This window comes from Anguilla rostrata, chromosome 4 (genome assembly GCF_018555375.3).
Source record: "Anguilla rostrata isolate EN2019 chromosome 4, ASM1855537v3, whole genome shotgun sequence".
Classification (NCBI taxonomy): Eukaryota; Metazoa; Chordata; class Actinopteri; order Anguilliformes; family Anguillidae; genus Anguilla; species Anguilla rostrata.
Window position 1 is genome coordinate 47426051 of NC_057936.1, and position 27033 is coordinate 47453083.

Here is a 27033-nt window from a genome sequence, read left to right on the forward strand (position 1 = left end):
CTGTGAAGGTAGAGTGCAAAATAGCAGCAAATCTGTTCTGTGTGTACTGTGCTTCCCTCCAGAGCTGAGGTTGATAATTGATTGGGTTCATGATTCAGGCGGCTCGTAAGATTTAGCGTCAGTCCCATGGCCTGGTGCACTCTCCCCTTCCCAGTCACAGCGAGTGAGTCTCCTCTCTGCTCCTCCCCCCACCCTCAGGTGCCCACTCCTCTTCCCCTGAGAAGAGCTTGCTTTGAGGTTTGAGACTGAGCGACCAGCCGACGCGCCCCCGGCAGCCATGGGTAGGAAGCTGGACCTGTCGGGCCTGACGGACGACGAGGCGGAGCATGTGCTGAAGGTGGTGCAGAGGGACATGAAGCTCCGCAAGAAGGAGGAGGAGAGGCTCAGGTGAGGACCGGCCCGTTACCACGGTGATTGATGTCAGTGTTCCGTGGCTGGCTCACAGCAGTGGGGCGGGGACAGGACAAGCCTGCACCCTCCGGGTGGAGGAGCTGCCTTTGTGAAGTGTACAGCCGCATGGTCCTGCCTAGAGCACATCCATAGAGCCCTTCTGCCAGCCTGCTGGACTGTGCTGTTAGTTTCCTTACAAACCTCCAAAATGGCCTTCATATGATCAGTGTCTGGTCAGTGAGGCTCTGATTACATGATGGCACCATCCATTTTGGAGGTACATAAAGCCTCGGTCTCCCAATGCTACTAGAAAAGTACTTTGCCCATTAGTGCTTTCCGATTTTGTCTTTTGATTGGCACTCCCATTAATGCGATTCCCTGTGGAGCCTATTAAGGTTCACTCTGCCATCATTACTTGCTAAGTGTCAAGAAACACAATTTTATAGACTGCTGAGTGACAAAACAACTCTCTTCTGGGGCTGTTCAGATATTGACATTTTAAACAGGTAAATGGCATCATAGTTCCTCATGGACTGGAATGCATTTATATAGCGCTTTTATCCAAAGCGCTTTACAATTGATGCCTCTCATTCACCCATTCACACACACACTCACATGCCAATGGTGAAAGGCTGCCATGCAAGGTACCAATCAACTCATTGGGAGCAATTAGGGGTTAGGTGTCTTGCTCAAGGACACTTCGACACACCCAGAGCGGGGGATCGAACCGGCAACCCTCCGACTGCCAGACAACCGCTCTTACCTCCTGAGCTATGTCGCCCTCATCTGCAGGGTTTAGCTTCTCTGTAATATGAATTTCCTGCACAGGGCGGTTAGGTGTGGTACACAATCACCACAGTTGGTCAAGGAAGAAGAAGTTTAGGTCAGCCTCCCTGCACGGGCCTTGGCAGGGGATGCGGGGGTCGAGCGGTGACCTCTGAACCCTGTCACAGCCTCATTCGAACGTCTGGGCGCGGGGGCGTGTCCGTCTGCCGTCCCTGCTCCCAGGGGCCCTGGTGGCACGGCCCTTTCACTCGCTTGCCTGACAGCCAGTGTCGTCCTGTCTCTCTTCTGTGTGACATCCTGTTTTGATGGGTGCTGTTGTCAACCGTTCACTGGCTGCGCATAGCAATCAGCCATTTATCCTACACTTCAGACAGTAGGCTATGTCTATATTGGCCTGTGTCAGCTATTACAAGGGCCATAGCAGCTGACAGGCATATCAAACTGACTTCAGGTTTGTGCTAACGCGCACAATTTTTTGATCGATTCGGTATTTCACTGTCAGGAAGGTCTGACCCTTTTCCTTATTTTCGAGATTAGAGAAGTGTCTTTATCATGACTGGTAGATTGTTCCGGATGGTCAACTTGATTGGCACAGAAGTTTGGGCTGATGCCAGGACGCAGTGCAAGGTCACATAGAGGACGTGGTAGCTGTGAGATAAACATCCTGGCGCTCTCCTAAAACAATGGACCCTATAGCAGAAATAACCTGAGCACAAGTGTTGGGTCCACAGCTGTGTATTCATATTAAACGTAAGCTGTTGCCTGGTGTTGATTGCAGAGAAGCACTCATTTTACCCCACTCCCCATCCCCATGAGTTAATGTTCCTCATCGAGTAGTTGAATTTCTCCCTTGTCTCTCTGCTGGAGTCCCGCTATTCAAAATGCTCCTCAGAAGTGGACAGGAAAAGCTAGCCCTCTCCGGTTTTGCAGTGACTCATTTCCTCTGGCCTGTTCTCAGCGGAGCTCAAAAGAGAGCTGGTATTAGCCTCAAAGCAAACAATAGCAAGCAAGTAAAGCAAAGTAAGAACGTCAGTCAGTGTTCTTGCTCAAAGTTTTACTAATGTTAAATCTTAAGCTCTTAAAGTAAACGGTGGAAATTGCTGCCTGTGTTCCCATTAAATGAGCCCCTGGGCTCAGATCAGTACTTCAGAAGACATTAAGGTGTTTCCTAAAGTGCTCCGAATTTTTCATTGTTTTGTTAATGTGTTGTATGAAGGTGGTTTTTTTCACTGTCCTTGTAGATGAAGGCTTTCTGGTTCACTGTACACTGCTATATTTAGTTTTTGTAATATAGCTCACAGTGAAACCATTTGAAGGACTCAATCACACATAAGAACAAACTCAAGTGATTACAGTATGCATTGGAGCAAAATCATCTCTCTGCAGTGTTTAGCAAGCATCACATGCTATTAGATATGTTGTGTATGATACACCTCACTTCAGAATGCTCAGTTGTAAATTGTAAATTGCTTTACCGGAAAACCCATTTTCTGCTAGCCACATCTGAAAACACAGCGTCAAATATACCAGCACCAATCACATTATACTGGGTTACTCATGCACCAATCACATTACACTGCGTTACTCATGCACCAGTGACAACACATTGGATTACTCATGCACCTATCACGTTATACTGGATTATTCGTGCAGCAATCACATTACCCTAGATTTCACATGTAGCAAAGAAAATTTGAGACTAAGAAGATTTAAAGTGCGCAGTAACATTCCAATGACGGCGTTTATACATGTGATTTAGCACATGTTCTTTTACTGCTGCAATGACCAAACGTTTTATTTAATTTTCAGAATAGTTGCTTCTCAATCGTACTTTATAGACATGCATGGCTACTCATAGAATTATTTTACACATCTAAATGATATGCATTTTCCACGTAGACTTTTGTGACGACTCTTGGAAGTAATTTTGGTTGATTATATAAGTACTTGTATATAGCCTACTGCAAGATACTCTGCTTTGTGTACTGTATGTAGGCCTAATTGAAGGCATTACAGAAGGGTGCACTGCTAGCCTGTAAGTGGAAAAAGTTGTGAGGCAGTTGAATTCAGTGTTTGGCAGAAACTGTGTGGATATTAAGAAGTTTAGATGGTATTGATTGCCTGATGCGATAATTGTGCTCCCTTTCTTGGGAACACCCATTATAGCTACTCATACAGGCAACAGGAATCACTTAAGGAGAGAGCGGGAACCCTTTCAAGCAAATGGGTTTGGATTCAGTCGGAAGTGGAAGTGAAATTACTTTTGGAACTGCTGATGTTGTTCCTCGGTTACTGTTTTCTCTCGTGGATTTAAAGGGTTTCTGTGGTGTGGTAATGCACCCCGCCACGCACACATGCTGTTTTTGTAATTATTTTGATCTGGTTAAAAGGAGGAGGGTTAAAGTGGAGTGCAAAGTGCACAGTTGTCCTCCTTTGGCTTTGAACAGTACAGTACAGTGCTGTGTGTGTGTTAGAGAGAGAGGTTAGCCGTGATTTACAGACCTCCAGCGGCTTAAGGATTTGGGGGCGCCTGGGCCCTCTGACTGTGCCCTGTGGCCCTGCTCTCCACGGGCTAGAGCACCGCCGGCTAGTGTACAAGCTCACCTAAAGTCCGACTTTCCAAAATACATACATAAATAGGAAGCCTTTGGCATTTGACGTGAACAACTTCCTGAAGGAAAACCTTTTTTTACTATATATAAGTTTATTGGTGCTGCTTCAAAATTGGCAGTGTAGTGACTCTTACAGGGTAAATCTTTATTGCCTGGTGACCGGAACTTGACTGAACATGTTTAAGGAAGTGTTAAGGAAGTCATGCTTTGAAAGTTACAGTTAAGTATTAATATAAATAGGCTATGTGCAGTGGTCTATTTGGTGGTTTATGATTTTTCACAGGCTTACTTGTCCAAGGTTTGTAGTTTTGTTGAAGAAAAAAAAAACAAAAAACAATCACCCCTAACAATCGACACATGAATGTCACCTGACAGCTTAAATGTTCATTTTTAATTTCCTGAGTGCTTTTTACTAAGACATGTGGGAGGGAAACAGCTGATAATACCATTAGACCTATAAATATAGGTTTGTCAGGTAGTAGACAGTAAATCAGCACATATGTATTTGAATTACACACTTCTGAGAAACATTTTTTTGGCTAAAGAAATATTTGAATAAATAACCACTGAACAGTGTCATTTATGTCATTTTGCATCAGCTAATAAAATGTCTGTCTCAGAAGTGTGTAAGAATCACAGTACCTGTACCTGAGGTTTCTCTTCAACTGTATGGTGCTGTCTTTCTTGGTGGTTGTGATAACTACCCATACAAAGGACGCTAAAGTGCATTGCAAATCAGTGTTTATTCATGATGTCGGCTAACTCTGTCAAACAATTTCTGTCAAAGATATTCGTGTTCCTCTCTGAATCACTCCACTCTGCCAAATTATGGAAGAGAACTGCAAGCACTTAGGCTAATGCTTGGAAAGCTTCTGCATGTGTAATAATATGTCTGGATAAAAATTAAATCCTATATAGACAGCTATGCAAAGCCTAAAAAAACCTTCCGTAAGATGTCCCACTTTGCAAACCAATGTGTTTTTACCAGGAAGTCCAAGAGCCTGCCTCATGACCATTTGAGCTTTCACCATTGTTTGAGTGGCTGGGAGAAGGTGTGTGTGGAGACCTTAATACAGGCACTGTTAAACTCAATTGATCAGTTTACTCGGATGACTTAAATTAAAATTTTATTTTTCACTTTATTTATTTATTTTTTTTACTGAAATTGAGTTTGCTGTATTCTAATGACTTAATTTAGTAACATTGATGCTTGTTTTACAATTATGCAAATAATTATTAATAGCAGGGCACTAAACCTGACAGAAATGCAGATTTGGTGTTTAGCATAAAGGTTCATTTCAGGCCCCGTTGCCATTCGACAAAGACTGTAAGGCTGAACACCTGATTTCTAGAGCATAGGAACATGAAGAGACATTACCACAGTAGACTGGTGGAGTGGAATATAAGATAATTGAAAAAAAATTACTATTTTACAGGGTAAAATTACCGGCAGTTTCATGAATGTGCCCCCTTCTGTTCTGAAGCATATTCTGGTGGTGTTTCTCTTAATGGTTCCACTCTTTGAATTTTGCCTGAGCCTTCAGAATGGGCTTCTCTTTAATTCTACTGATGCATGCTCTGCATAGCCCATGATTTGTTATACTAATACACAGATGTGAATAAATCATGGATAAAATTGGGGAAAACAATTAAATGAATATAGTCTTGAGGGCATCATGGGGTGAATGCCAAGAATCATATTATTCGTCTTAATGAGTGTGCAGCCGAGCGTGTTCGTTGCTGCCTGCCTTCAGAGTATTTTTCTCCCTTTCTTCCTCATTAATTTATGCAGAACGCAATTTATGCAGGCAAATAATTCTATATAATTTTATTTTTCTCTCAACATAACTGGCAAGCTTCAACAAGTTACAAGACCACCTTGAACAGGAAAAAAACAAACAGACTGGTTTGGGCTTCCAAAGGATGGAAAAAGCAATGCATTTATACCTACCAGAATTAAAAGTCATTCCTTACTGTAAATAAGGAGCCCAGGACTCTATATATTACACCTGCTATGCTCTGTAAGATAGCATGACACTTCTGAATTCCCTGTTGCTAAATACAGCACTATACACTCACCGGCCACTTTATTAGATACACCTTGCTAGTACCGGGTTGTCTTCTGCTGCTGTAGCCCATCTGCTTCAAGGTTTGACGTGTTGTGCATTCAGAGATGCTCTTCTGCATACCTCAGTTGTAACAAGTGGTTATTTGAGTCTGAAATACTCAAAACAGCCCATCTGGCACCAACAGCCACGCCACGTTCAAAGTCACTTAAGTCACCTTTCTTCCCCATTCTGATGCTTGGTTTGAACTTCAGCAGATTGTCTTGACCATGTCTACATGTCTAAATGCATTGAGTTGCTGCCACGTGATTGGCTGATTAGATATTTGCGTTAACAAGCAGTTGAACAGGTGTACCTAATAAAGTGGCCGGTGAGTGTATATAACGGGGGGAGTATTGTGTCCTAAGTGGCTCCAGCCGAGGCTAAAATAACATGCTAATGGAACAATGTCCGGAAGCTAATTCGCCCACTGTTGTCCTTGCATATGAAGGGACAGTGCCTGGTTATGCTTGCTTAAGCACTTTTTCTGCTTTTGAGCAGATGGGTCTGGCCCAGATTACAGAACTGTAAAGCATTGCATAGTTACTTTTAATAGGAAGGCCTATTAAAGGGAAGTGGTTATAGTTTTCTCTGCTAGATCTCTGTAGGGTAGGATTTTCTCAGTTCATGAGGAGTGACAGTCTTCATTAATCCAATTGAACTTCGCTGATGAGCAGGCACTGAATCTGTTTTCCACTGGGAAGCCTGGGTTTGTGCTACTGCGCAGAGCGTGTGGGTGTTCAGCATCGGTGGAAACTCAACGTCAGTATTCAGTGTATGCAGCGTATTGGGGGCCTGTGGGTAATGCATATTTTCCTCTATAAGTGCTCCAGAGTGCAGCGTCCCCGGCGCCTGCTCCAGAGCACCTCAGACCAAATTCATTTGCGAAAGCGGAGACGGATGATGGGTCTGCCGTGGGGGCGGAGTCAGTGGAGCGGATCAAAGCCGCGGAGGCGGCGGAAGCCCCCCCGGCGCGGCGCGGCGCGGCCAGGCGGAAGGACGCGGGGCGCTAATGGACTCCCGTTGGCGACGTGTCATAGAGCGCGGGGGTGAGGGGGACGGCCGCCGTATTGCCCGTCGAGTGTCGCTAGGGAGAGCAGGCAGGAGCGACGCTCTTGACCCAGACAGGGATGAGACGACCTGGATGAATACGTCCGCTCTTCAGGATGGGCTGCTGTAGAGAACCTGAGAACCCTTTCATATGTCACCAACTCATCATTCTTTTCTTTTTGCTAATTCCAATTCCAAATCACTGAGTCTCAGATGTGAACATTTAGGCTACATGTTTGTCATGTGTCTGACAATGTTCATGACAAATTTGTATGTCTGTGTGTGTGAGTGTACTCCGATCTCTCTCTCTCTCTCATATATATAGAATGTGTATATTAGTCTTTGTTTGTTTATAGGATTTCTCTTTGGAGGTAAATCTCTATATAATCCCCTGCATGTACAGATAATCTGACGTGACAGGAATACTGTTAACATTCTGCTTCCACTGTTCTGTTTTAAGCCATAGTCAGGGCAGCATGTGTGGTAAATATGTGTTTGATAGCAAAATTGTGGTAATATCCAGGTCAGGAACCTGAGAGCCATGGTTGTTAAAAGCAACTTTTCTTTTTTATAAAATCTAAATGATGTGGTTTTCTTTTTTACAAAAAGAAAACCACATCATTAAAATGGCAGTTATCGCTACACTCGGAAGCTGTGGCCCTGGGCTTTTGAATTCGGGTAGGTTTCTCATTGTTTCCCCGGCAACATGGCATTCGTTTCCCATTACAAAGCAGGTCTGGCTGCTGAAATTTCATGTTATGAGGCGAGGGCAGAGAATGAAGAGGGCTCTATTTGCTGTGGATTTGAAAATCTGTTTCAGTCAGGTGTGGTTCTTGACTCTCAGCTCCCATATCCCAAGGTTCATGAATTTGTTTGTTGTTATTCTTGTGTAATTTGTGTTCCCACCCCATCCTAATGTTTTTTGTTTTTTTGCAGCATCCTTGGACTCACTTCCAGTCAAAAGCAAAACAATGCCAAAGCTAAGAATAACTGATGTGCATCCGACGTTTGATTGAATTTCCCTGATCGTTTTCAACATCAGTGAACACGAGAACACATGAAAAACTTCAACACACATTTTTGATGAACCCAATCAGTTTCTTTCCCCAGCAGGACTCATGATTGGAATGCATTGTAGCAATCCGTTATATCCTAATTTGTACTCTTAGAAGACGATGACTGCAATGTCAAGGGGTCTTAAATGCTATAGAAAATCAAAGTTAGTCATTGCTTACACCACTAAAAAACTGCAGTACGTACATATATTCTGACTGACCTTATGACACTGAAGTCATTAACCTTTTTCACCAGCAAAATGGTTTTTGTTCATCTTCTTTTAATAATCTTTGTAGACAAATTGTCATTAGAACCGGCTATAAAGTAAGCAGTAATGGCTATACTCTCGGTGGTGCGCATTTAGCTTTTGAATGTTTATGAATTCAAACGTGCAGAAGATGACTAAAGCGGTAACAGTATACGGTAGCAGTGAATTTAATTTTTTTTTCTTCCTTGCAGGTTTTCTGCCTCATAATGAGTCTGCTGTTTGCTTGTTTCAGTCCCTAGTTTTAATCGTGTCCTTAAATGTGGAAGGCGGCTTAGTCTTTGGGCCCTTTGTGACCGTGGGCTTTACCTCTTCATGTGACATTCCTCTGTGTGGGGCTTGTGGCACGTGCTGAGCACTATTAGGCCTGTAAATGCTTTAAGCGCTCCTGCTTGTTGATTCCCTCTCATGACTCAGTACTGAATAATTAAGTCTTCAGGAATGTTCATCCCTGCTATCATTATTTCTAACCCACTTTCGGGTTTTTTTTTGATAACTATTGTTTTTTTTTTTGTTTTTTTTTGGCTTATAAATTTTGTCGTCATCTGTTATTGTTGTCAGAAATATTTTCAATGCACATTGCACTGATCTGCTGTGCTGTATTGTCTCATTATGAAAGGTGTCCCGCAGAAACACTTAAAACAATAATTATGAATTATTGATTTGGTCCAATTTGACCACCCCCTGGGTTCCTATATGTGTTTAGTTTGACAGTGAGTCTGTAGTGCCTTAAATGCATAAGAGCCATGCTCAGTAGATATGACTGACTGCAGTAGGCAGTTAACATGCTCCCTAGTCTGGAAATTTGGCGAGCTGAGACACAGGGTACTGTTCTTCAGATCTGGGTCTGCCCCTCTGGATCAGCTGCTAGCAGAGGGATGAGAGTTGTCCATGGCTGTTCGACTCTTCAGTACCCTCAAACCAGTCCCAAAATGGCCGCTTGCAGTCTGGACTGAGGGTATTCGCTGAGTTGTATGTCTATCCATCTATCCATCTATCTACTTGTCAGATTATTTATTCACTGGAGTAACTGTTGGAGTATCATCATGTTTCAAATAAACTATTACAATGCTGTGTTCAGCCAATGACTTCTCAGTCTTATTACAAGCCAGTGATCTTCAGGATTATATGATATACTAGAAGAGTGCACTCAGTAGAGTGCAGATCTCCACTAGGCGTGTTAGCTTTGCTGACGCAACAATAGAGGCTACACTATCAATGCAACCAGACAAATACAAAGTTTTTACCGTGTGCCACTGAAAATCCCAAAAACGCTGATTCAGTGAAGTAACGCTAAAGGTGGTGTCATGTTAACTAATTTTATTCATATCAACCATGATGTGTTAGAGAGAGCTAACGTTGACGTTATAGTCTGGCACTTTCGTTTCAAATCTGGATAGGAACAGTCAGGACGGGAACAATTCCAAAAGACCAGCGACGTAAAATATCAATTTCAACGTGAAAATGGCAACAAAATAATAGCCACAGATTCAAACATTAATTTACCCCATTAGTTGGCCGATTATTTTGTTGCCATTTTAACGTTGAAATTGACATTTTACATCACTGGTCTTTCATTCCAAACGGAAGCAGTTGTTGATCACTTGTGGCCCCTGCCGGCCGGTTAGGAGTAGTGAAGAGTTGGAACTCAATGTATTTCAATGGACAATGATGGAAATTAATTCAAATAAAATATTTGTCGTTGGCCGATTTGCAAACTATTCGAGAATTCAGGTCCTTGGGCTGCTGCCAGCATGCACAACAAATATTAGGCTGATCGGCCCAGTAGTATAGGAGATTAGCTGCGGACAGACACACACACACACACGACCAGATGCATAATCCCCTCCAGGCTCTCGCCTGGTGGAAATAAATATAAATAAGCTGATAAAATCATTAGGCTAATCATATGTGCAGTGACATCTAGACTTTTTAGTGCAGTTCTCCACTGAATTTTTAATTCTAGCTCCATTTGTGAATTCTTTAATTGGTCATTTTATCATTGCTCTTTGCAGTCCATTTCATACTCGTCTGTTATAATGTCCCATTTTCTTCCCCGCATTTTTTTCCCCTCTGTGGACGAGACTAGCTCAAAGTGAGGTCAGAGCTACATGAACACGTTTGCCACCATCACATTGCTCCGTTACAGACTGGCTGTCAGTCATGACCGTCTGTCGTGTTCTCATTTTCACTTGCGCAGTTGGGTCAGTGAGGTGACTCGCTTCTATTTAGGACTCTTGATACCTTCATTAAGCACCATGTCTTTGCTATTAAATGTGATTAAAGTGTAATTAACGGGGAAAGAAATCAATGACCATGCTAATTACACACAATGGCACATTTATTCCATCCCATTACTGTTTTTTATTAGTGACAGTGAAACTCTTATTTGATTCAGTGTAGCTCTGCTAGAAGGACCTGGAAAGACAACCAGACTATTAACTATTTAGCATTGTTTATCTCCTCCAACTGATAATTCCACTGCAACCTGCATGAACCTCTGTGTGTAGTTTGATTTTTGTACAGTGGAAATGGTGCACTAACATAGAATTCAGCTTGGCTTCATGTAGCCTATTGCAGATGGATAGATGGATAGATGGGTTGATAGATATGTAGATGGATAGGTGGATGGATCGATAGATAGATGAATAAATAAAACCACCCTCAAATATTGGGCTGGCAGGTTGCAAGGTGAGGGGCTATTGTAACAGTGATCTTAAGAGATATTATTCCTTTTTACTGCTGAGGCCTGGCTTCAATGGGGACAAAACCAGTGGCGAGATCGGGGTTGGATTTAGTCACTGCTGAAGTGTGACTGACAAGCAGGTCCTTATCTCATTCCCTGCATTTCCCAAGGCAATGACTGTTCTTTCCAGCATCATCAGGTGTCTGCCCGCACCGCAGCCAAGCACTGTATCCCTTCGACACCGGCCTTTAATGACCTTTAAGTCAGCGAGATCGATAGAATAATTCAATTCTGCTGCTCCGTACATCAGTGCTTTCAGCCACAGGTCAATTTTGTCAAGATTCAATCCATGTGGCGTCATGTGTAGAACCATGCATAGGCCTGTTCATGTCATGTTGTAATATGTTGTACTAAGTTTATTCCTTGAAATTTTATTTATTTGCTTTGGTAATTTTCCGTGTAATAATTTTAAAAAAGTTAAAGGATGTAGCTTTGCCATTTTGCCAGTAAGTAGTTAAAAGGATGACTGTCAAAGACCTGCTGGATTGCCCTGCTTCTGTTAAAGGTAATAGTCTTTTGCTTCTTCGTAACGCTCAGCTAGCTCACTGTGGGAGAAAAAAAAATGCAAAGCATTATTTATACCCCCATAGAGTATTACACTGGAACATACCTCTACTTCTTCCCACAGCCAACATAAACAGAATCAAAAGCCTGCTGTTATAGAGCTGAAGGATGATTATCTCACCTGGCATTTTCACTTGCATTAAAACAGTAGCTGACTGGGAAAATGCGGCATGCTGTTTTTTGTCAATATGGTCATTATTCTGTTGTTTCCAGGCCTTTTCATTGTGACTCCCATGGGAGTACGAGGTCATAACTGGGGACCAAGCTGTCTTGCGGGCACAGGGAGGCCGTAGTTTTCCGTTCCCTAAACCGATACGAGTGACCCCAGGGGGCTCCGTGCAGTCGATGGCTTTGTCAGGTCTGCGGCGTTCCTTTGGGAGAGAGCTAACGATTAGCGTGTGTGTGCGCTTAGGGTGTGCGCCCTGCCCCGCTGACACGCTCCTGCAGCGGAAGGAAGGCGTCGCCTCGAGGAAGCGGGGGAAGGAATGCGCGGCTGTCGCACCCTCCTCCTACCCCAACCCCCTCATAGCTAGGGGTTTTGTTTTCCTGCTTGGTTGGGGTTGGCAACCCACTTCGTGAAAATAAAAGTTTTAACTTAGTCCCACCTCCCCAGGATAACTGATGGGGCAGAAGAGGATGTTCTTACTTTCAACTGGTATTTGTTTTTGTAGTGCAGTTTGTCGGTTTGTAATATGCGCACATTTTTCAATGCTGCTCTAAGTATTTTTCGTTGGGGGTAGGGGGAGGGGTGTGGGTGTGGTGGGTGAGAAGTATTTAAGCGCCAGAACCTGTTTTGTTAGCATCTGCCAGTAATCTGGGCTGTTTTGCTGGGGCACAGAGGGAGTGTGAGGAAACCAAATATCGATGTCTGTTTTATGAACGGCTCTTCAGAGTTTTTGGCTCGTAAAAGCATCAAACAAAGTCCTGTTTATGTATTTATTTATTTTTTAAGAGTGGGGAATGGGACAGGGTCTGTTTTCTCCAGGCTCAAATACTCTCTAGACATCTTGGCTGAAAACAGCAGTAGGCCTATACCTGTCGTGCTCTTATTGACCAGCTCAGGTAGCCTTTGTACCTCTTTGAAAAGCTTTCTTAAAATAAACTGCTGTGTGACTGAGTGATTGTAGTAGAATGTATGTGTATCTAAAAGTGTGGTTGTGTTTTAATTATTTTCCCTGCTACACAGGGCATGCTTGTGAACGAGACCTTGGACTCAAGAGTATTCCCTGTGTAAATTAAGGAATGATTGACTGCTTGATTGATTGATGAAAGCGTTCACCCTGGCCCAATGAAGTGATTCTGAAAAGGAGGGGAAGGGGGAGGAAACGACTATGAATAAGTGGTTAATTCTGGGGGGGGGGGGGTATATACCATATATAGGTACATACTCAAACATATACAGATGTGTACACACAAACACACACTGCTATGGTTCTGCCATACTTAGTGGTATAGTGGTAAAAAAAAAAAAGGACACTGAAAAGTAAGACTTTTTCGTCTCGATCAGTTGGATATCTTTAAATGAAAATTTGTGGAAACCATTTGATTTGGCTATATTGATTAATTCTTTACTTTAATCTGCATTAAAGAAGCAAATCTGTAAAAATTTCACCATTGAAAAATTGTGAAATTGATTTATGGGCAATTACTTCAGCCTGTTTAGAAACAGTGGCATGGTTCTTCATAAGACAATACGAGCACTATGCTGAACCTTTTCCAATGGATTAGGTGCAGTATTCCACAGAGGATCTGTGGATCCCTCATGTCTGATGTGACAGAGCTCGGAAGAGCCGTTGTGCACGGGTCATAGAATTCATTTGGAATCCTCAGAGTGGCTCATCTGTGAAGTCATGCACTGGCCACCTGAGGCTGAACTTCCTCCGTGTTCTCTGCTGATGAAACCATTATGCTGGTTAGCGCTAATCACGAAATGCTGGTTCACTCTTCGACTGGACCACAGTAAATTGATTCATATAGAGGAAAAAAGTTATCAGCTTATGTAAATATTATTATTATTATTATTATTATTATTAATAATAAATAAATAAATTATTTGCATTTACTGTGTATAACGCTTTTCTCACTAGTGCTTTAGAGTTATGAGAGGGAAACTTTCCTCAACCCCCACCATGTATGGCCTTAATGGTGAGTTTGGCTAAAATGTGAAATCACACATTGGGTTAATTAAATCATTAAGGGCAAACATTTTGATCCCAGAAAGAGATGTCGCCCTCTTTGTCCACCCCTGGTCTGGAGTGATATTTGATTAGTCTGATTTCTTCACAAGTGGGAATGGGGTGGAAAGGATCTTAATTCTCGGGATTGTAAGTATCATGCATGGATAGAGGTAGTTTTTACCGGGCATTGCAGCAGTTAGGTGGGACAGTTCTGGTTATTCAATAATAGGGGCTAAAGCAGAAACATACAAACAAAACATTGATTCTTGTACCATATGGGTGTTGACACCGTATGGACCACTCAGCTTGATGGACATGTTGGGAGCCAGATGAGCCACAGTTTGTTTTGCAGACTCTCAGGCTGCTAGACAGCATAAAGTCTTATGCGCTTGTCTCCAATGCTGCCAGTGCTGTGCAGTTTGGGCGCAGGTGCAGTAATCGCCTCTGTGGATGCGAATGGCAGGTTCAGGGGAACCAAGCAACACAAGGCCTGGGAAAAAAAAAGAAAACATTTTCTATTTTCAGTGCTCCGGTGACCACCTGCCAGACATATAGCTCCCTCATTTCATGCTGGCAGTGTTTTTATGGATTTTTCCTTTCACCATTTTCCTTTTTTTCTTCTCCCCCGGGCGAGTTGTGGCTTCAGGCTTTCTGCTTTTCTACGTTCACTCATGAAATGTCAGCGGCATCGTAGAATTTTAACCAAGAGGGAGAATGAGGTCCTGAATTCCTTCTGTAGTGTATATTTGCAGCCGTTTTAACGTCACTGTCTTAAGTTGCCTACCTTATGTGGCCTGAACTGCCTTCAGCTACTAATTGCTCTGGTGCAGCGTGGTGAGAGCCCTGTGATGCATCACTCTAAAAGTTGTTTTGCCTCCGTTAGACGTTAGACACATAATCAATTAGTCATTCCATTCAGTTTTGCATGAGGGCTTCCCAGACAAGCACTGCTTCAGCTGAGTAGCTCAGATACTTGCCAGCTAAGTGTAGGCTCTGGTGTTACACAACTGAAAAAAGCCCGGAGCCCTCCTGAGGTAATTACTGGGAAGTATTAAAATGGAAGCTTGTGTATGAAATTCTCTGGCAGAATTTTTCCCAATGAAATGCCCTCGGTGCAAGTCATTGTAAAGAACATTATTCTAATTATGTATGTATGTATGTATACAAGTTCACTCTGTCCGTCTATGTACATGGGGAAATTCACAAAATTACATTCTGAATATTGAATTTCTCGTTTCTGAAAAAATAATTAAATGCCATTTTGAACATTAATCACTCCTTAAGAAAGTGCTGTCACCGTTGTGAGTCAGTGGTTTGAGTGCGAGCTTACCCCAGATCCATGCCTAATGTTAAAGACCTTTCCTCATGTTTTGAATGAGTATTGATTTGTATTTTCCCCTCCGTTGCTTCCATTTCAGAGTGAGAGGCTGATTTCTCCCATGAGGGATGCGCTGATCAATATGTCTCCCAGAATGGTGTTTCACTCTCCTAGTCATAAGATACACCCTTGTGATTCTTTCACACGCACGGACACACACACACACACACACTCACACTTGCGCATACACAAACACACTCAGGGTTCCAGGCCTTGTTCAGGATTCACGTTCTCTCTTGAGATACAGTTCTGTAGAAAGCAATGCTCGAAAATGAATTTAATTTCATGTAATTGAGAGTCACCCAGTTCATGGCAGTCTCATCCAGATGGCTGGCCATTACAAGTGATTTGCCTCATCCTAAAGAGGCCATGAATATTGGAAACATCACAATCTCATCTCCTTTTCGTGATCTAAGATGACCTGTCATGTACTGCACAGTAATAAGCTGGAGTGGCTGTACTACGTTTTTACATACATTAGCCTTGTGTTATCCTCAGATCTCTGGCTGCAGTTCCTGCAAATGTATAGTTTATTCATATTTCAGACTGCTTGCCTTGCAGTAACTCGGGCTAATCATCTTAAGTATAGATCATTGTTAACATTAGCCTGTGCACCAGTCGTTTCTATAAAAATTGGCCTGTTGCTGTAAAGACGAGAGTGCCTATGTTTGGAACACACTGGCCAGGAAAAAAAACCCGCTATTTTTCTGCCATTGAGTGCAGGTTACTGGGAAATGAAACAAGAACATTTAGTGCCTGGACATTTCGGAAGAACCCGATCTTGATGTGTATATGTTCCCTGTGTGATCCTCATTGTGACTGAGAATGGTTCAGTTTCGTGTGAGCTGCGGTTGTGCTTTGGCGATTTCATCTAGTGTCATTCAAAGCAAATCTCGAGGAAAACAAAATACAACCCCCATTAAATATTTCCAGAGGAAATCAAAAACATGAAGTCAGACAGTAGCTGTTTGCTGAGTGTCTGAGAAGAAGTGGCAGATTCTGCCAGCTCTGGAATTAGAGGCAGTCGCCGGAGGTAAAGGCGCTGCCTCTTGTCTGGCTGAGGAATCGTACACCTAAGATGTTATTTCTGCAAGCGCCCATCGAAGTGTGCGGGACCAACCTGCATTAAGCCTTCAACGTGTTGCCCTGGGGGTGTGCGGTCACTATCTGTGTGGAGGTGGATTTATTGTGACCAGATGGCACCGCTTGTTTAAAATGGGCAGTATCCCAATTGTTCTGTGTCTGAATCTGTGTTCGTTGCGCAGTCCTGTCCCCATCGAGGGATTTGGGCGGGGGGGGGGGGCGGCTGTGGCCTTGGGTAACTCCAGCCAGCTGTCTGCCGCAGACTGCCTGGCTGAGCCGACGGGGGCTAATGGGTTCCAGAAAGGGGCATAACTCATCCTAACCCCTGTCACTTAAGAGAGAAATGCCATCTAATGTACCGCGATAATGTGAGGGAAAGCCCTGTCGCATGGGCTGGGTGATTCAGGACGGGGGGCCCAGCGTTCAGCAGTGTTTCTGAACCTCGTGGTGTGCTCTCTGGGAGATTGGAGTGTGTGCACATGGCCTGCAGAAACTGCCAAGGTATGCGCTGAGGATGTGGGCTTGTGTGCAAAGCTGAATACGAGGAAAATTGCTTCCTTCCTCACTAAACTCACTAAGGTCAAGTCTTTGGCTCCTTAATGCCAAACACAAAATGATCCATAAAGAACATCACAATATGAGCGGTTAGTGATAGATAGATCTTGAAACACACAAGTTCAATCTGTTCTTTGAAAGTGGTGGAAAAACTGAGATACACACTATAAAAAAAGAAAGAAAGAAGCAAAACAAGATTATTTATTGGGCCAGAAAGAGCGATGATTAAATTGCTGGCCAAAGTTACTGCTGTGTTACTTTTCCGATGACTGGGCTGAAGTGAGCAATCAGGAAATGTTCTGCCAACATTGGCAGCCCTCCTCTGGCTTGTGAGCGGCTCACCCTGAGCTCTGGGACACGGATCAGACTGCTAATGCCCCTCCTCACATAGCTCTCACCAAATTCATACCCACTTAGCAAAGTCCCTTTCCCATTTTCCAGTGGCAGAAATTCAACATAACACTTCCCCAAGTCTATTGTTCGCATGGAAATTGTTCACATAAAAGTGCTAACTCGCTCAGTTTCCTGTCATCAAAAGTGGAGTATAAACTGTGTGATCCAAAGCATGTAGTGTTTGATTTTTTTTTTTTTTAAATGCATATTTTAAGCTACTGCATAGATTGCAAGCAGTGTATTTTGTGCGTTAGGCCTGTGCATGCAATATGACATTTGCATGCTAAAGCAATCTTCCTTCCCATTATTAATATTAATGAGTGGAATGACATCATGCCTGTTGCAGGATGTTGTGCTGTGCATGCGTGTGTTGATGTTGCTCGCTGACCTATGGAGAGCTGACCTATCTATGAGAAGCCCATAGAGTGCACTGTTGTCTAGTTTATCAGTAGCTGTCCGCAGTCGCTGCCCACAGTGTGTCGAAGCTCAGCTGGCTGCGGCTTGGCCTTTTTACACAGTCGATACACGAAGGACAGGCCGTCTTTAGTGTCCCTGCTTTCCTGTTGTGTAATCAGTTCCTCAAATCCCACTGCACCAGCAAAATTAAGCCTGACCTCAGGCACTGATGTGGTGCTTGTGACTGGCTGTGGTCATTCAGTGGTATGGTTTTTCCTGGTTTGAGAACCTTGAGGTTTGGCACAATGTTTGACTGGTTTAACCATGTTAACAAATGTCATGCACCAGCCAGAGTGGCAAATTGTGGTTTCACTGAATGTTGATGTAAAAGACCCTGTGAATGTCTCTTCAGTTAACCAGGGATTAATGGGAGCTGACCACAGCTGTGAAATTCTCAAAAAATTTTTATTCCGTGTGGGTTCAAGAAAACACAAGCTATGTTCTTTCTGTGCTTATATAGGTTATCAGGTTTGTGTGTGATGGTACCCAAGTCATCTCCGTTTGAGGAACGCGCATGAAAGATGTCCAAACAACTCTTAATGTAGGCTACATTGATATGGATTCAATTGCCAAATTCCTGACTCATTGTCATAGTGCTAAACATTTTTCCTGAATACATTTTCAGTGCTTTTTACAAACCATTTTTTAATACACCAACGTTACAGCATAGATTCAACCAGAGAAAATTAGGATGATCAAGGTCATACATTTACAAGGTAAAATCTAATGTAGCCTACTTGAAGCTGGACATTTTTCATTCATATAGGCCTGTGCCTTCAAGGACAAGTAATTTTATGAAACTTCTAATGATACAATCAAGAGTAAAATATGCTAATCAGTTTCTTATACCACTTTGCTTGTTAAATCTTTTGACTTTAAATATTTTTTCTGTGCAACATACTGTTTGGACTGCAATACTCAGACAATAAGAAGGAGGCAAATACTCAATCTCTCCCTTTAGGCCAGATTAAATATTAAATAAAAACACCCTTGTGGGACTTTTTAGAGAAGTGCAATATTGTTATATTCATTGAACTTATCTCTCCATTATTTGCTAAATAGCTGTAGTATCTGAGGAAGGCTTACCGTTTGCTGAAAGTGTGTCATCCAAGAGTGTGCTATGAATCATGCAGAGTCATCTTTGGGGAAAAATAATGAAGGAATTTGTCAATGCTGCCAGTGAATGATGGCAATAAAAAATGGATGTAGATATAGAGTTTGGCTGCAGTGACTACTGCTGGACTAGAGTTGCTATGCAAAAGGCCCTGTTGTGCAGAATTCTAGTACATTTGGGGTGGGGGATGCTGTTTTGTTCAACAGTAAAACAAATATGACCACTATAGGTATGTATGTACCATCTTTCGGATGTGTAGAACATATTTCACCTTGTGTGAGTATTTAGTTTTTGTAATGGTTTCTCTTAGATGAGATAATTATGAGTGCCAGCATGTTGCTGAACTGTACTGTACTCAGGCCTTCCATTACACAGATCATTTGGCAATCCCTGCAGTTGAACTTTATTGTGAGAGTATCATGCAGAGTCAGATTCTGCTGCCTTTTTCTCTTTGTACTCAGGAGGTGAACAACTCAAAGCATGCCCGGTCTGCTCACGTTCTTGGTTTTGCTGTTGTCTGGTGCTGCGGTGACAAATATAAAATGCATAATGCAAACTTCATACATCAGCAATGATGATTCTCAGAATCGGATGTGGCGGTTGAAATATTCATCACCTCTTTCTGAAAAGTTAATGACACGGCCCTCACTGAGCGCATTTTAAACGCCTCCCTTAGAGCCCAGGACTGCTCGGGTTCTCATAAAGTGCAGAGGTAGAGCTTGTTCAGTGAAAGATAATAAGCTTTCTGCATTGCGGGCCTTCGGAAGCATATCGCAGGTGCCGTATAACGCTAATGCATCATCGTATTCTAAATGCGGCTTGCATCGGTCCTGAGGTGCGCTGTAATTGGATGATTGTGCACCCTGCTGCTGCGTGGAGAAGGGCCATAATCTTTCCAGACCTAGAGGACCTTCACCTTGGACGTTGCACTCCTCTCCCCTTCATGCTTTGGGGGAAGTTAATTTACCTGTGGCGCAGGCAGCACCTCCAAGCCAGCGTGCGGCTGCCCTGACTGCCCTTCACGCGTCTGTCATCATCGGGCCAAAATGGCTGCTCTGGCTCCCTTTTCTCTGAATAACTGGGCTCTTAAACAGGTTTTCCCAGGTTATGGCACAATGCCGGTTTGCAAACTATACATTAGCCTGTTTACAGAATTCTAATGAGTGCCTCTTTAACCAAACAGGCCAAATTCTGACGTAGAGGTGGAGTAGACCACACTCCTTAGAGTGGCTGCACCTCATGAATCTGGCTCCACAACCTCCTAGGTACTGTATTTGTGAAAGTATCCATTATTAATGTACTGTTTTTTTGCAAGTACAGTGTTGGATAGCTGTTCAGCTTGGTATAGCCTAGTCTGATGAAATTTATGGTATCTGCTACATCAGTGTCCCATGTTGGTGCCAAAGCAGTCACTGCCCTGTAGTGTTCAGTGTTACTGTAGCCCTTTTTGTTATTAATCAGATAGTTCCCTTGCTTTAGGGCTCATTTTGGCTATCCTAGCTTTTTATTTTTACTACAAATTTTTTTTTGTGCAATGATTGTGTAGCCTACATGAGTAAACCATGAGGAAACACACGCCGTTCATCACTCACACACATTTTATGCACAATTATAATTTGAAATGCCACTGCCTTGAGGTTACGTTGTTCCAAATTAATTTCCTGAATTCAACCTGGTATTTTCAAGAGGCTTGCCCATCTTCCAAGACAGATGCTGTTTTTGTGAGTTTCTCCCAAGCTATTAAGCAAAAACTGGCAGGTGCTTGTGATAGACCTACATCTACAGATATGTAAGAGTTAGGCAGGCTATACAGTTATTTCAGCAATAAGTATTATGACGATTGCAGTTTTATTTGTCATTAATTGTAGTAAGGTGCAGTATTTTGCAAATGGCCCTAATTGTTTATTTTGTACTGAAGCCTTTTATAGAGTGTCCAAAATACACTGATGAAAACTTTCACTGACTGTTCACTGGAAAACAAGGTTGGAGCACTCTGGTAATAGAGAGGACTACAAGGCAGAAGTGATTTATTTTCTGCAGACTTTATTACTGAGGTTGGTGAACATTTGGGCATGGAATATGTGTTCATCAAAGCCTTTTATTAGGTGTTATAGTTTTTCTAATAGTGTGATTGTGATCGCTTTTTTTAAGCACAGTTGAAGCTGCCAGCTCTATACCTCAAAGGAAGAATAATGGCTTTTGGATGATATTTGTGATTAATGGAAACTAGGTTAATAAAAGGTGCTTCTGGATCCATGTTGATTCGGTCAGGTACAGTCAGCGGTTTCCTCTCTTTCCTCACAAGCACTCCACTGTTCCCAGCGATGAGTCATCCTCATTTAGCCAAACAAGAACAAGCCACCATGAAATGCATGATTTTATTTTGAGTGCCATCGCTCGGGCTGAATATGAAATGATTGGTGCGATTAGTATGTAGGAGGAGGCGTTGTGCTGATTCGGTCCTGATTCCGGGCTCGCCGTGGTGCAGCCCGAGTGGCCGGCTGTCGGCCGTGTGCTTTCGGGGGTGGGCGGGCGGGGGGGGAGGGGAGGGGGTGCGTGATTGTAGGGGAGAGCAGTTAGCAGGCCCTCGCCTGTCGTGCCTGCGATTATAATGCTGATTTAGGTACCTGCTCTGTGGGAGAGTGCAGTCTTTCCTTTGTAGTTTAGCTTTATCGCCGCTAACCATCAATTTATATCCAGCTGCGATGCAACGCTTCTCTAAATCTGCTTTACACACCTTTCAGTGCATTTTAATGCGTTTTTCGATGATTATTTCTAGCAAGAAGATGATTTTGTAGTGGCTGAGAATAGCCTTTCATTACAATTGTTAAGTCGGCGGCAAAGATTATGTGGGATTCTGCTGTGTGTGTATCTCCCTCTCTACCTCAGCTGATGTGTGGTGAGTGCTATGGTGCAAAATGGCTGCCGTGCATCGCCCAGGTGGGTGCTACGCATTGGTGGTGGGTTCCCCCACGTCACTGTAAAGCACTTTGTGTGTCTGGAAAAGTGCTATATAAATGCAATGTGTCATTTATTCATTCATACAGTAAATTCACTTCTGGAGTTTTGAAGCTGGGTACATTTTCTTGTCAAGATACCCACATTGTTAGACACTGCCTCTGTGCTAGTGCTAAATCAGAATGGTCTGAAAGAAGAAAGCAGTGGACGTTCTCAGCGAGGGGCATCTGGTGATTATTCATGCTAATGGGAGTGAAAATGAAGGCCGGGACACGCAGTCGCCATCCCTGCTTTTCAAGTGACACGCGGATCAATACAAAATCACGAGCAGCGACCACTGGAGTCTCACACTCTTAATCAAGAGTGTTTTGGTTGGACAGGATGGTGCATTCGGTTTGTTTTGTGTCACGTCTTCTCAGGAAATCCATACGTGTGTGAAACCGATGAGTTTTCACTTGAGCTCAGAAGCAGGGTAGACGAGACGAGGGCCCAGCCTGTATTTAACAGCTCTTCTGACGGACTGGAGCAGGTGGAGCAGAGCCTCATCACCCAGTGCTCTTCTTCCCACTTCTCATCTCACCCTCAGAGATCATCTTGATTATCAACACTTGCATTTATGAATTGCTGTATCGTACAATCAGATTAACACAATTTGACTGTGTCTTGCTCTCAGAAACTTCATAAAACTACTTTTTTAACTTCTGTATGAGAGAAAAATGCTAATGAAATATTTCCAAAGCTACATTTAGCATGTTTTTTTTTTTTTTTAAATTGTCACCTTCATTATTCTTGTCGGGATAAATAATTACCCCGCTGAATGGCTGTGCACTGTTTGCATATTAAGGTTGAGCTAATCTCAAATGACGGATAAGGAGACACAGTGTTCTTGTTAATGCCCACATTAATATTTACTGATGCACTTCTTTCCCGGAGTGCTTTTGTTTGGATGTGTGCTTAACTAGTTTTATTTGGTGAATGCTTTGAACTCATTCAGATTCTCCTTTCACTCGCAGATACTGCACATTACATACAGCATTTAGAGACTTGTATCATTTTTCTTTTGCAAAAATAAGCATGCATTGACTGTACATGGACCTGTGACTTTTCAGCCATCTCGTTTATAATGCAGCATCCATACACCACTTTTTAATGTGTTCCCAGTGAATCACTCCCCCCTGCTGCTGCCATCCTCCAAATCATGCGGTTACCATGTCAACTGCCAGGTGTGTGTGTGTGTGTGTGTGTGTGTGTGTGTGTGTGTGTGTGCGTATTTACATGTATGCATGCATGTACACAGTATTCCACTGTAATTTAATTGTGCGTTGAGTAGTTCTTAAACAGTGATGTAGAGTTATTACACTGTGACTACAGTAATGTTCTGCTGAGAGACTGTGTAGTGGAAGTATGGAGAGTGGCTGGGGATTGGTTACAGGCTGGAAGTCTTAAGCGGAGGGCCACTGTTAAGCCATTGAGCACTTGGTGAGTTGCCTCAGTAAATATGCAGATGCGTGAACTAATATGTGCTACGCACAGCACGTCAGCTACAGCACGTCCTCTGTATTTGGGCATCTACTTAATATGCATAAAATAAATGACCTGTACCAGGCTGCAGGTCCCTCCGCGGTCACGTGACCGGGTTAAGAGGGGCGACGGCCGCCGTAGCCTTGTGGGGGCGCCGCGCTCCCGCTGCAGCGACTTTATCAGGAAGCGCGAATGCGCCGGGGCTTAGCGGCCCGTTTTCGCTCGGCTCGGCAGCCCGGCGCCCGTCGCCGCGGCTCCAGCCTTATCTAACGTATCGGTCACACATCGCGGAGCAGCGGATTGCGGCCATTTCCAGCTCGCTCAGGCTGGTACCGGCAAGTGGATTAGTTTGCTCAATCCCCGGCTCACAAGGTCTCTAGCCTGAGAGTTTAATCAGTGCTCAGGCGCACTTCTCCTCTTCGTACCAGAGCGGTGGGAGAAACACGCCGCTCGTGATTTATTTTACAGCCGCTGGCCTGTGTCTCTATGTCCCATTGCTGTTACGATTTGATCTTTTAGGATTACCTCGTACGCCTTTTTCATAAGACAATTCATCAGCTGGTTCTCCCATAATTGCGAGAAAGCACTTGGCTCAAGCGTGCGCCATTCTGCATCGGAACCCCCACCTGAATTTTACACCCAAAATGGTAAAGAGTTTTCTGCCACCACTAAAGCACAGCCCTAACCGTCTCCCTAGCCCACTGGCACACTGCAGGCTGCCCTGCAGAGTGTGCTCACAGTCAGAGCTGAGGAGACTTGGCTCCTGTCTTTGTTTCCTAAGCTGCTGTAGGCACAGTGTAGTGGCTCTGTCGGCATGGGACTTGTCTGCGTTGGGTCTGCCCTGCCAGGCTCGGCTGTGAAGGCACATGAACAAAGTGCCGATGAAGAATTTATGAATGAAGCGCGCCCTGAAAATGAGATGGGTGACTCAGAGCTGCTCACCTGGGACAGCGACTCTGACACAAGCCTGAGGGAAGGAAGATCTGTGAGCGACGCCGCAGGCGCTCGCAGGCGAGGGCGTCATCGGTCAGCTCCGCGCGCCCGCCCCGCCCGGGGGGCGCAGGTGTAGCTCCGCGCCTCTTGGAGTGCGGCGCACGTTTGTTTGTTTATTTATGAATCCCTCCCCGCCGGACCGTGGCGGGAATCGGCACGCGCCATCGGGGAGTTCTCATTCGGCGGGTTCAGATGAATCATCACGCTCGCTGTCCCGCCAATGACAGGACACGGGGGTCGTCCGCCGGTGATTTAAAGGCTGTGACAGGTTTGTCAGTTTGGCGAGTGAATTTTAAGAGCAGCCTCATTAATTACAGAGAGCAGCACACCCCGGGCACAGAGCCTGTCCATCAGCCGTCCGCATTGGCAGTGGAGGGTTGCCATGGAGACGGGAGTCCTTCTTGAGCGGATACACCTGTTAAAATGAGCCTGGATTTGAAAGCCCACAGAAGCCCAGATACACGGGGTACATTCTTGTTATTTTTATTCTTGTGTTCTCTCACCCCTGGAGGAACAGACTACATCTTACCAGCTGTGACAACCTTTGTCTGATTCCTGCATGTCCGTTTTACATTTCAGTGGCACGGTGAAGTGTTTAAAGACACAGTGTTGCTGACTGCCGGTGCTGTAGTTCTCAGCTTCTGCCGGCTTTTACATGTTAACACCTTCCCGTATGGCTGCTGCTTCTGTCTGTGTAATTGTGCAGAGAGGGATGCAGAATCTTGAAGGAGACCGTGGTTCAAGGAAAATATGAATTGTTGCTGTTGCTTGCCTTCAGGTATATCAATCAATTCAGTCAATCAATTTGTATTTGTATAGGCTAGCGCTTTTAACAAAGGAGCTTTGTCACAAAGCAGCTTTACAGAGAACCGGCCCCCAAAGAGTAAGCCTAGGGCAACAGTGGCAAGGAAAAACTCCCTGACTGATAGCAGGAAGAAACCTTGAGCAGAACCGGACTCAGCGGGGGAACCCATCTGCCGCGGGCAGGCACCGTATACTGTAGCAGTGTTGAGGGAAACTCCTCCGCTTCAGGTTCGGTCGAGCGTGATGAATTCTATATATGTTAGATCAAAACAAACTTAACATAGAAATCAAAGAAGTACTCCGATTTCTTAACCAGTTTAGTTCCAGAGTCTGGAGGAGATCACCTAGAGAGTTGATCAGGGATTCCCCATCTCATCAGTGAGCTCATTATACCAAGATGGATCCATACCTTTTGTAATGTAAAAACCTTGTCTTTTGCTTTCGTCACCACCTTCCCTTCCACGTCCTCAAACTTTCTAACAGATAATTCAGCTACGTCTTCCCACTGTTCTGGTAACCACTGATAGGGTAAACAGTACCAGCCTGTGTACCGGCCTTGAAGGCAGGCACAGCTCCCAGCCCTCACGCAACAATCAGACCATTATATCCTGCACTGTCCAAAGGCCCTCTGCGCAGAGTGTAATGAATAAAACGGTATTATAAAACATATATCAATGGTGATTATGCCAACATGTATCAATAATGATTATGCATAAATGAGTAGGCTATAAGATAATGGTTAAATCTGCATATTCCTCAACAGTGGCCTAGCTGTTGATTTGACTACCATGGAGTAACTTCCTGCTTTTGGTATCTGAGCATTGAGGCTTTCTGCAGTCCCCAGCCATCAGGTTATATGTGGACTTGAAATCAACCAGATGCTCATTCAGAATTTGTCTGTTGCCGCATGGTGGCCTGTAATATACATATTTAACTTTTGGGGGGCTGCCACTGAATTGTCCTGCTAAAGCAAATGTCGTCAGCGCGCAGTGACCCACTCCGTGGGCTGGTATTAAATCCTGACAGTGCCAGTGCCAGCCGTGGCCAGCAGCCACACGCAGGTTGGGTGTCCATTAGCAAGGTTTTCCATATTCTGATGCACAGACCACACTACCCTGGTAAATTTAGTTCCTTCAGCCTGATTGGCCACAAAACGAGCATCTGTATGTGTGCACTCAGAACGATAGAGGGTGTTGCACTGATGGGACTGGCCTGCAAGTACAAATGGGCATTCCAGAGAGAAAATATGGAACAAAAATATTTATAAACTGCCCATGAGATGAATATCTCTACTGTTGTTGAGCCTACCAAGGAGTTCCTCTCACTAGACTTGACTGCACAGCTGTCATCGTGTTCCTTGGTCCCAGCCCAGCACATTCCCACAAAAAGAGTTTAGTTCTGTTCCTGCCTCCTTATCTGTTGGCCTGCACCCCACTCTTCCTCTCAATGCCACGATGATTAGAAGCGGTGAGATGGCAGAGTGGCATGACTCACCCAGCGCCATGCCTCTTCCTGTTTCCTGTCACTGGCACTACATGTCCCTGGCCATTCAGAGTGAGCGCGATTCGCCCAGTCCTGTCCGGTCTGCAGCTTGCAGTCCCGGTCTGTGCCCGGGCGATGGTTGCCCAGGCGATGGGTTGTCCTGCCACCTGTGCCTTAGCCAGGGGTGTTAAATGTCATCCGTGCACTTGCTACAGGGTGACCCGAATTCAAGTTCCATAGCGCATGTCTGGGGTGGGGGAGGGGGGTATATATATATAGCTGAATTCCTCTCGTTTATTCTACCCCCTCCCTCTAAGTCTGCCAGGAGTTATGGGAGCTGCTGGGAGTCTGTGCATTAAAGCGGCGTGATCCGCAGCCTGAGAAATATGAGCACTGCAGGGGAGCCGTAAGTCACGCACGTTAGCGGCTCCGTCCGCGCTCGCTCTGGGAAAACACGCCATGTGCCTGATGGCGTTTCGGAATCTGAGGTTGCCCCCTCCCCCTCCCCCTCCCCATCCACATCCACATCCACTCTGCTTTGCTGA

General features: G+C 44.2%; 1 protein-coding gene across 3 annotated transcripts in view; it reads left to right on the top strand.

The window, feature by feature from the left end:
* myripb (myosin VIIA and Rab interacting protein b) overlaps nt 1–27033 on the top strand; it is a 116570-nt gene that overhangs the window by 11843 nt on the left and 77694 nt on the right. For all 3 annotated transcript variants that reach the window (XM_064332829.1, XM_064332828.1, XM_064332830.1), the window contains exon 2: nt 199–387. In XM_064332829.1, the coding sequence (XP_064188899.1) occupies nt 278–387 (110 nt within the window). In that variant the 5' untranslated portion in view covers nt 199–277. The remainder of the gene's footprint in view (nt 1–198; nt 388–27033) is intronic.